Source organism: Sinocyclocheilus anshuiensis, unplaced genomic scaffold, assembly GCF_001515605.1.
Source record: "Sinocyclocheilus anshuiensis isolate Anshui unplaced genomic scaffold, SAMN03320099.WGS_v1.1 scaffold308, whole genome shotgun sequence".
NCBI lineage: Eukaryota > Metazoa > Chordata > Actinopteri > Cypriniformes > Cyprinidae > Sinocyclocheilus > Sinocyclocheilus anshuiensis.
The window spans coordinates 302,266-313,344 of NW_015558619.1; the positions used below are offsets into that span (position 1 = coordinate 302,266).

The 11,079-nt window shown below is 36.4% G+C and overlaps 1 protein-coding gene and 1 pseudogene across 1 annotated transcript; one reads left to right on the plus strand and one right to left on the minus strand.

Moving 5' to 3' along the window:
- Positions 1 to 204: 204 nt before the first annotated feature.
- On the minus strand, positions 205 to 4,758 carry LOC107680461 (protein tyrosine phosphatase type IVA 1-like). The gene is made up of 6 exons (XM_016476346.1): positions 4,601 to 4,758; positions 888 to 1,432; positions 689 to 781; positions 476 to 606; positions 321 to 366; positions 205 to 216 (listed from the first exon to the last, which is right to left on the minus strand). The coding sequence occupies exons 2-6, from the start codon at positions 990 to 992 to the stop codon at positions 205 to 207; spliced, it is 387 nt and encodes a 128-aa protein (XP_016331832.1). The 5' UTR covers positions 993 to 1,432; positions 4,601 to 4,758.
- Positions 4,759 to 6,844: 2,086 nt separating this feature from the next.
- On the plus strand, positions 6,845 to 10,351 carry LOC107680515 (lengsin-like; annotated as a pseudogene).
- Positions 10,352 to 11,079: the final 728 nt, after the last annotated feature.

Genomic DNA, 11,079 nt, shown 5'->3' on the forward strand with positions numbered 1-11,079 from the left:
CCGATACGATAACCGATAATTCTTTATATTTGAAAGCCGATATGTTGGCCGATAAACCTATATCCAAATTTTTATAGTTTTGAGAGCCTGATTACAAAAAAGGTCTCATCATTACAAGCCACATCCCAAACACTTCAACATAAGCAGCCTAGTTTGAGCAGTGTATGCTTTAAAAATTGTACTCTCTCCCATTACCAAACTTCGTCATAAAAAAGCCTTACAAAAAAAAAAAAAAAGAATGCATACATAATGCAAACAAGTCACTGGACATCATTACATGTGTAAAGAATCAAAATGAATGCGCCATAGATCAATAAAACGGAATAGCCTCTGCACGTCAGGGCCAGAGCAACCAGCACTGGGGCTCTGTGGGAAAAAACAACAACTAAGATTTCCATGCAAAGCTCAAAACGGGTTTTATTCCATGTTTACACCTTATGATACATCCAATGATCTTGAATCCCAATAAAATTACCTTCCAAGGCCTGCAACACAATGTACGGCAATACAGCAGCCTGGCTCCTCCCTAAACTTCATCCGAAGAAGATTCAGCCAATCATCAACGATCTGGTTAGAGGGAGGAGCTCCATCATCAAAGGGCCAATCCTGCATTAAAAGATAAGGCCTGAGATAAGAATGGACATTTCTATTCACAGTCATGTAGGTGAACTGGTTCATGTGGACTTACCAGAACCTGAATACCTTCTTTAACAACCAGGTTTGCATCATATGTGGCCTCACACACTCGAACTACCGTCGTCACCCCATATTTCTTCAGTTCCTAATGGAATATCATGTAAGTGATGTTTTGCAGTTACTGTAATTATGAGGGTTTTATAATCGTCTATGCAAAACAACACTTTTAGTGCGTTTAAACCAACACTCACCTCAATGAATTTGTGAAGCGTGGCATTAGTGGGGTTGTGGGTAATGAGGAATCTCATGTTTTTGTAAGTGATCTCCACTGGGGCAGGTCTATTCATACGCGCCATTTTTGAGTTTTCAAAACAGCTTGAAAATCTCAAAGAAAAAAATGGAAAAAACTTTCTCTAATAACAAAAGAAATGCTGGCGGATACGATTAGGAGAAAAGAGGTGTGACCCAGAGGTGGGCGGGATTAATAGCAAAAAAAAAAAGGAAAAACCCTAGAAAACAAGGCTGGTCCTCTGGTGAGAGTGAAGACGTAGGGCCGACGAGGGCAGTGAACTTCAAGAGATTTGTTTTACCCCATCCAGAACCGCCGACCGCTGTGGACGCCCGCTCTCCAAGCCCGATCCCGCCAACGTTAAAACTGTAACACAAGTCTCTGTTCTGATGAGGTAGCGAGGCCGGCCGTTCACTTCTCTGCATAAACGCCGTGCTGAGCCTGGCAGTAGTCGCCACTGTCCTTCAGAAACTCCATAAATGTGTGACCCAAAACACCACAGAACTGCTGCAAGGACACAAGAACAGAAGCACACGCGGTCAGGGCACAGGACTTCATTTATCGCTCTCGTCCTGATTTAAAGCAGCCATTTTTCTGCTTGTCCAGCTGGGCCAGTAGTTCATTTCTATCTGTCCTGGCCTATATTAATATATTATAAAAAGGGCTTTTTGTATTTACATTTATTATTATATTTCATTATATATTATATTATTTTATTATATTACTTTATTTTTTTTATTATATTTATTTTAAATGTATTATATAAGCAGTCTACATTTTCACACACAAGAATTTTTACTTGTATAAAAAAAGTCGTTTCTGAAAATTCCAAATTTGTAAGTTTACAATTTTATATACTTGTAACAATTTGTTTTCAAACATTAAACATGAAAAAGAAACTAATTCATGGCAAAACATCGCTGATTAGTTACTGACCATGTCACTGACGCTACTATACATATTATTATAGTCCAATATTTAGTAGTCTACGTTTTCACACATACTATTAACTATATTATTATTACTAATATATATATATATATATAAAATAGCAGCATTGCTGTTTGAGCTGTGTGCGCTGTAGCTGAAGAGCTGAATGAACACCGGTAAACTCAAGCACTTGTTATAGCGGGTTAATTAGGCTATATGAGAATCAGATATTTATAGAACATAAACATATTACAATTTATATATGTACAAAAAGGCGTAAATGCACAAGTTATCTTGAACTAAGTTATGCGCTAGTCAGATAACTCGTGGACGCACTCTTGCGTAGCTTTTAATAACTTTTGTAGCTTGAATAAAGATTAATATGTATAGTTTATGCATATATAATATAGTTTATGTGAAGATTGTTTTAAAATCACTTAAATGTTTAAGAAAGCCTATTAAATGTTAAAAAAAAGCCTATTAAATGTTAAAAATAATGTATTTTATAATAATGTATATTATACTGTAATGTTGAATGGCTATAATTAATAGGGAAAATTGAGGGAAAAATCACAGACATGGAAAATATCAGGGGTGGGAAATCACCAGAGGCCTCACGATACGATATTATCACGATACTTGTGTCACGATACAATATTATTGCAATTTTAAATATATTGCGATATTCTGCAATATATTGCAATTTATTACCTTTTTCCAACTTCAAATTATGCCCCCAAAGGAAAGCTTTGACAGCATCTGTTTTAACTAAAAAGAAACATTTCTCAGTTTGTTTATCTCACTTCAGTTTTATTGTTGCAGTGCAAAATGGGATTGTCAAGCAGACAAACTGACCAACACTTTCATGAAAACCTGTCATAAATGTTGTATGCACCTGGCAAACTCAACTATTTGTATTACAGTCTAATCTAGTCCACCTTAATTAAATGTAAACAGGTATGCACTGCTGTGCTACTACAGGTATTTTGAACAGTGCAACTTGAAATTGTACTAAAAAGTTAAATAAATATATATTTTTTTTTTAAATAAAATAAAATAAAACATGTAGTCTTACATCTAGGGATGCACCGAAATGAAAATTCTGGGCCTAAACCGAAAATTCTGGATGCACCTGGCAGAAAACCGAATCCGAAATGGAAACCGAAAAAGGCTTTGTAATAATCTATTATTATTTTATTAAATAATATAAAGTAATTTTGTAAGACTTTTTAAATTTAACTACATTTTAATGATACTGAATTAAAACAAAACGCAGGCCAATAAAATAATCACACGTTTACTGAAAGTAACAATAAAAATGGACAGAATTTATATTAATATTGGTAACACTTTACAATAAGGTTCATTACAGCACAGTAGCGCTACTGCAAACCGGAACAAGTAGGCCTATACTGCATAGAAATGTCCTGTCAGCGCGTTATTTGAGCGGACTTTGCTTTTCCGATGAGCATGAGCGGTACATGAGCGGAACGTACATTCATTGAGCGGAATATTACGCGGAGCGTCAAACCGCGCAGTGACGAGGAGAGTGAAAACATGCACGCTGAACACTGCGGGGCGGGCATATATTATTATTATTATTATTATTATATGTAGCCTATATTTTCGGTGCATCCCTACTTGCATCCCCTACTTGTTTGCAAATCCGAAGTAAGTCCATACATCCGATTTAAACGCGGGCGGGGCTTTCCTGATAACTTTCCACGATGCCGCCCTCTTTATTTTACTAACTTACTGCATGCTTAAGGTGACCTAGCTGACCTCACCAGAAAATACTCAACACCACCATCTAGTGGAGTTTAAAGAAATTGGTTGTATTATTCTACCAAATAGTATAATAAAAGATCGATACTTGGCGTCCGTGTATCGATACAGTATAGGGCTGCACGATAAATCGCATGCGATATTTAACGCGCATCTTGTCGGTAAAGCCGTTCTCTAATCAGCGGTAAATCTCCATCACCTGCGGGCTTTCACACTGAGCAGGATTAACTACACAGAGCCGTTGTTCACCGACAAGCTGCGCAAAACATGATAATATGATCGTGGTTTTGCGCAGCTCGTCAGATTACAGAACCGGCTTTACTGATAAGATGCGCATTAAATATCGCATGCGATTTATCGTGCAGCCCTAATACAGTATTGCCACGGAAAATATCGCGATACTATGCTGTATCGATTTATACTGATATATTCAGTTTTATACTGAACAAAAACAGAGATTTTAATATCCAAAACATCAGGATATGCTAATTGATCAGGACTGACACAAAGACTTCCGCTTGGCTAATATTAGGAATGGGCCAAAAGCTCACAGATTACATTCATGTTCAACAAAAACGCAACACGAACTCTCATTCTAGATACTTAATTTAATTCACTTTTTAATTTAATTGATTAAAGTGAAATAAAAGAGCGAAATGTCGTGCCCAGTTCGTACTGATGTAGCTGCGAGGCTAATTTAAGCTAACACCGTCACCAAGCGATTATTTCAACGACATTATAGCTTTAAAATCCAATCTTTATCAACACACGCACACACAATTTTACAGTTTTGTAGATGGTTACAACAAAATAAAACAGACATATTAATGTATACCTAAACTGTGGTCGACAACAAAACCTGTTTTGCTCCGGTGCTAATTAGCGCGCAGATTGAGACTAAATACCACAAAAATAAACCCTGAATTCGCTTCAAAACAAAGGTTGAAAGGTTTCACTTACTGGAATATGCTTACTCATTGAAGATTGTAGCTTAATCATAAAGCCGCTCCGGAGAATAAGTGTTGTGGTGTTTGACCATACAGCGCTGCCGTGTATGTGACGGAGTCTCCGGTAACCGGTTACAGCTGGACTCAAGAAACCGCACCCTACAACACACACTACAGCACGAGCACATACAGCCCGACTCGCTTAACATCTACACAAAACTACACAGACATTTGATTAATAACAGCACGATTATTTATTATTATCATCATCATCATCATCATCATCATCATTATTAATAATAATTATTGTTATTAATGCTATTTTATTAATAATAATATTATTATTGTTGTTATTAAAATAATAATTTTATTTACTATTTTATTAAATAAAATGTTACAAAATAATATCATGAATTTAATTACATTATATTCTAAACACATACTAAAGTTTGATCAAAAAACAATAAATATTATTATTAATAAAATGTTTAATTACATTATATTCTAAACACATCCTAAAGTTTGATCAAAAAACAATAAATATTATTATTAATAAAATGACACTTCTATTTAAAAAGATTATTAAATAAAACGTTACAAAATACAGTTTATCATGAATTTAATTACATTATATTCTAAACACATCCTAAAGTTTGATCAAAAAACAATAAATATTATTATTAATAAAATGACACTTCTATTTAAAAAGATTATTAAATAAAACGTTACAAAATACAGTTTATCATGAATTTAATTACATTATATTCTAAACACATCCTAAAGTTTGATCAAAAAACAATAAATATTATTATTAATAAAATGACACTTCTATTTAAAAAGATTATTAAATAAACCATTACAAAATACAGGTTATCATGTATGTCATTATATGCATATTCTAAACATATCATATACTTTTTATGATAATTATTAACAGTAATATTTTTTATTTCAAATTTTATTAAAACGTTACAAAATAAAATTGATTATAGGTATTTCATTATATTCATATTCTAAACACATCCTATAAGTTTTATAACAATAATACTTAAACAAGTATTTAATAAAACATTACAAAATGTAAAATTCATTTGAATTAAATTCATATTCTAAACATCCTACAGTTTAAATATAATAATAATATGAAATAATAATATTTTTTATTAAAAAGTTAATTAAATAAAACATTAAAAAATAAAGCTGATCATGTTTAATTATAGTCCTATTTGAAACTTCCTATAAATTTTATAAAGTTATTATTGTTGTTTTAACAATAATGCTTTTACTCAAAATGTTATTAAATAAAACAGTAAAAATTCAAGTATGTATTTAATTATATTCATATTTCATATACACATTCTGCTATTTTAAATATTATTAATACTACTACTACTACTTCTAATAATAATAATAATAATAATAATTGTGTAATAAGTAGTGCTATCAAACCATTAATCGCAATTAATCGCATCCAAAATAAGTTGTTTCCATAATATATGTATGTTTACTGTGTATATTTATTATGTATATATAAACACACACACATACAGTAGGCCTATATATTTTTTAAAATATTTACATGTATGTACATTTATATATTTATATTCTTATAATTTATATTATATATTAATATATAAACATAACATATTTTTCTTAAATATATATATATATATGCATGTGTTTGTATTTATATATACATAATAAATGTACACAGTATACACACATATATTATGTAAACAAAAACGTTTATTTTGGATGCGATTAATCACGATTAATCGTTTGACAGCACTAGTAAGTGTTCTGTTTAATGCTAGTAATATTAACAATGCCTCAATTTTAAGAGTAGACCAATCTACAACTGATTTAACATAAACACAAAGATCCAGGTGCGGTAGGATGTTTATAGCTTAGTGCTCACAAAATACAACATTAACAGCTAAATATTTCTGTCTTGTCTTCATATTGACAATAAGGTCATCTTTGTTGTATAACATACATTTAAAAATCTTGTGTGTGTGTGTCAGAAATACATTTTTTTGTAGCCATCTTTGTATGCCTTTTATTTGTTTAATATGCTTGCCAACAACAGTGCATGTCACTATGTGTTAATTTATGTTTCCATTCAAAGTAATGGCTTTGGTATTCTGTTAAATAACCTTTTAGTCAAACAACCGCATCTTTCTAGAGATTTGATGAATAATGTGTCGTGGGCTGTTGAAAACAGCTGATGTGCAGAAGCTCACAATGGATGAGTGGGACTGAACAGACTGGACGCTTCATGCATTTGGTTGGGGTGAAAGGGAGCAGATTGCTTTGTTTCGGTCTCTGTTAGTCAGTTGTGTGAGCCACTTTGATTGGGCCAGATGGTTATGAATTTCCAAACATTCACATAAAAAAAACAAACCCTGAGCATTATGCAGGAATCAGAGAAATCCAGAGATATGGTAAATCTAAAAATTGAAATTATTTATTTTTTATTATTACTTTTTATTTGTTAATTTTTTTCATCAAATGCAATTTGTACAGTTGATTCAAACTATTTGTATACTGCCATTTGGATGAATCTGGTACTCTATGATTTTATGTTATTGCATTGTGAGTTATTTTCAATCTGAAAGCCATCAATTTCAACTTCTACAGGAAAAAATTCCAGACCAGGTGGATGGAGGAAATATGAGTGCAGGAAAGAAGAGTGCGGATTCCAGAGCGAAGCATCTTTCCTCCTCTGACTGGGACAGAAAAGGGACGTCTGTACCCTTAGTGCCATCAAACGTACCAATTCCAGGCCCCACAAACGACCCCATCCTTATTTCCATCGGCCCTCCACATCGTTGTCCATCTGTTTCCAGTGAGTCCCAGTACCAGGGTCTCTCGAGAGAAGATGACTACGCCAACAGGCATGGATGGAGAAGGGAGAACGTGCAATATTACCCATCAACTGGTGAGGGTGGCGTCCCCAAACAAACCTTGGACGAACTGAAAAGCGTGTTGCGTGAGAGCTCCCTACTCAGTGCAAAAGGGCAAGATGGAGGAAGGAGCTACCCTCCGGGTCAAAGAGTGGACTGTAAGCCAGACCAGATGCCATCTAAGAGTTTCAGCACCTTCAAGCCCCTTTCAGAAGACAGGAGAGCATCCAGACTCAGAGAAGGAAGTTCTAGATGGGATTCTGGCGGGTCTTCGATGACCGATGGACCTCCAGGCAGGTCTTCTGGTATGAGTTCACCCACTGCTGAGACGTCCCATTGGGAAGAAGCTGGCACATCACACTCAGGTCAGAAAGATGATTTACGGTTGTCTCAATCTAACACATTTACTTAAACTCTCTCATCTATCTGTTTATTATTTCATATTCCCAACAGACAATGAGAGGTCACAAGCACTCTCTTTTGCATCTCAAAGCTACATTTCTGACGTTGAGCACATAATACAGCAAATCGCCCGGGAAAACATAAGCTTTGTTCGCTTTGAGGCCACTGATCTTCATGGCGTGTCCCGATCCAAGACAGTTCCAGCTCGATTCTTTCACGTAAATGTTTTGAAATGCCTCTTATTGATTCTATGTAGTCAATACATTGTAATGGTACAATTTTATGCTGCTGTATGCAATGTTTTGGAATCCAACATAACTTAAAAATTATTATTTATTTATTGTTTTGCAATAAAAAAATATATATATTTATTGGGAAGCAACTCTGCATAAGGAATCAAGACTAGTCTTCATTCATTATATCTCGAATATAAGTGTATTTTGTGCACTACCATATTTTTGTCAACCAAGACTCATGAGAAAACATGTTTCAATTTTGTATAAATTTGTACTGTGTTATTAGTACAAACATGTATGATTTCTAACATCAGCAGATCGTACAAAAACGTACCAATGAGGTTGTACAAATTCGTTCAAATTAGCCAGCAATTCAGCAATACATAGGAATTGCCATGAGATTGTGTTGGTTTTAGTTTATACTAAAAACAAAAACATGCCAGTGCACTATGACAATATTCTGTGTTCCAGTTCATTTTTTTCATGCCCTTCACTCACTAACTTCTCTCCATCTCGTTTACTGGGATGTACGTTATTGATTGCGTTGCGCGAGTGCCCACTACTGGCTGAACCTTTGCTATGGGCTCAATTGGAATGTCCTAAGCCCTTGATCACTTTGAATCCACCATCCAACGCGATCTGCTATGATGTTATAATCGTGTTTCGGGTTTATACCGGAAAAAGTGTGTAGGGGTGTGTGATTGACGGCATGGTTAACGGTTGGTTTAAGTTAGCAAGACAACTAACATTGCTTACGGCAGCTGTAATGTTAGTAATACATTTGACTGTTTAGTGTAAAGTCGAGTCTTTTTGAAAATAGTGGTAAAAAGTACTCAGTAACATAACTCATTATTGACATCACAGGAAAAAGCAGTATATGGCATCCCCATGCCTAGAAGCTACCTGGAGTTAACCCTAAGCCCTAAAGTCAACGAAGTTGATCATCTGAGCGCAGCCAACTTCAGCAGTGATGTCCTCCTGGTCGCAGATCTCTCCACGTTCCAAATCCTTCCCTGGGCAGACCAGACCGCTCGTCTTATCTGTGACCCCTGCACGATCACCGGTGTGCCACTGCGTACATCACCCCGCCTCATAGCCAAGCAGATGCTCAGCCAACTCCAGAGCATGGGATTCTCTATCCACTCGTCCTTCACGTATGAATGGGGCCCCTGAACGAGTGGGACCTAAAGCTGTGTTCTTCCCTTCCACCACACTGTTGAGCAACTACGATCTACCCTTCCTGCAGCAGATAGTCAGAGGGATGTACTACATGGGAGTTGACGTGGAGAGCTTCTCATCTGCAAACGGACCAGGACAGATGGAGATTTGCTTCAAACCAAGGTTTGGAATCGACACCGCCGACAGCGCCTTCACCTTCCGCACAGGAATCAAAGAGATGGCCAGGAAGTTCAACTACATCGCCACCTTTTTCACAGACGACAACATCCACAATTCCGGCTTACTCTCCCACAGCCTTTGGGATGCCAGCGGCAGAAGAAGCCTTTTCCACTCGGGCAACGGGGAACTTTCGGAGATCGGCAGAAAGTGGCTCTCAGGTCTTCTCCAGCACTCAGCCGCTCTGAGCTGCCTCTTGGCTCCAGGGATCGGCTGTCGAAACCAGCTTTCCAAAGGCAAGAAAAATTCCAAGAACCATCTTTACGCCACATGTGGCTGCAACGACAACAGCTGCGCCTTCAATGTGAAAATTCACGGTGGACGCGAGACTCACATCGATAACAAGCTGGGGTCAGTGATGGCCAATCCTTACATTGTGTTGGCGGCCATGATAGCAGCAGGACTGGACGGTATTAGACGAAATCTGAATGCCGAACAGCTTCTAAGCAAAGCTCCAGGTCAGCAGAAACAGTTCCCGATCCCTGTTAAATTGGATGATGCTTTAGTGGCTCTGGCAGAGGACAGTGTGATTTGTAGTGCGCTGGGAGAGCCCTTTGTGCAGTATTTTATTGCCATAAAGTGTGTAGAGATTGAGACGCAAGAGCAGGATGCCGACAAGAACAAGGGACTTGAGTATTTTATCTAACATCTGAATTTGCTGAATGATTTTTTGTGTATTTGAATCCAAGGAAATACATTTCATGTCCCTTTGATTTGGTATTAAACAAAGAACTTTGTATTAAGACAAATAATACCTTCCTTGCAAACAAGATTTCAAAATAAAACACAACTGACTGATATCTGCTGCAGACTGTCTGACTGATTTCATTTACAGCATTAAAGGCACAATATGTAAGATTTTTTAATTAAAATTTCCAAAAACCACTAGAACAGTGTTATATATTTTGCTGACTTGTGTACTTACATTATCCCAAATGTTTCGAAGAATGTTTGAATCCAGAAAAATAAGCAATTTTAAGTAGTGACACGGACCGTGTCTATAGTGTCATTGTGTCGCCTGCTAATGACATCATAACCCCTCGATTTCCGGTTTTGTTTTGTAGAAAACATGGAAACACCAAAGACGCTTTAAAATGTTGTGCGTTTTAATAGACCGGTGACGACTGCACAGAGTAGCATTATAACAGAACTTTCAAATGTATCTAGTATGATAAAACAGCGCTGCTTTACCCCACATACACACGACCGGAAGGAGCAGAAGCGGTCGACTGTGGCATAATAAAAGCTCTGCTGCTTTCGAGCCGTGTGTCACGCTCGTTCAGCGGCCTCGTTTCGCTTCGACGGCTTTCAGCCTCACCCTGCTTCATTCTACTACGTTAATAAATCATTAGCTCATCCATGAACATGATTTCTGCCCGAGTCCCGTCGGATTACAACAGCTGTGGGGATAAAGACAACAACTCCCATGATTCCACACTCAGTCACAGCGTCATCAGACTACGCCTTTGTCTCTGTTTATTTTGAATACGCTCCCTCCAGCGGCGAAAATTACATATTGTGCCTTTAATGGGCCTAAATAGGTTAAACTTTAA

Bases quoted from the DNA above. Each gene is read 5' to 3' on its own strand.
- LOC107680461 (XM_016476346.1), bottom strand. From the start codon at position 992: ATGGCGCGTATGAATAGACCTGCCCCAGTGGAGATCACTTACAAAAAC. The intron at 782-887 runs GTGAGTGTTGGT...ATATTCCATTAG, and splicing joins CGCTTCACAAATTCATTGAG to GAACTGAAGAAATATGGGGT. The intron at 367-475 runs GTAATTTTATTG...TTTTTCCCACAG, and splicing joins TGTGTTGCAGGCCTTGGAAG to AGCCCCAGTGCTGGTTGCTC.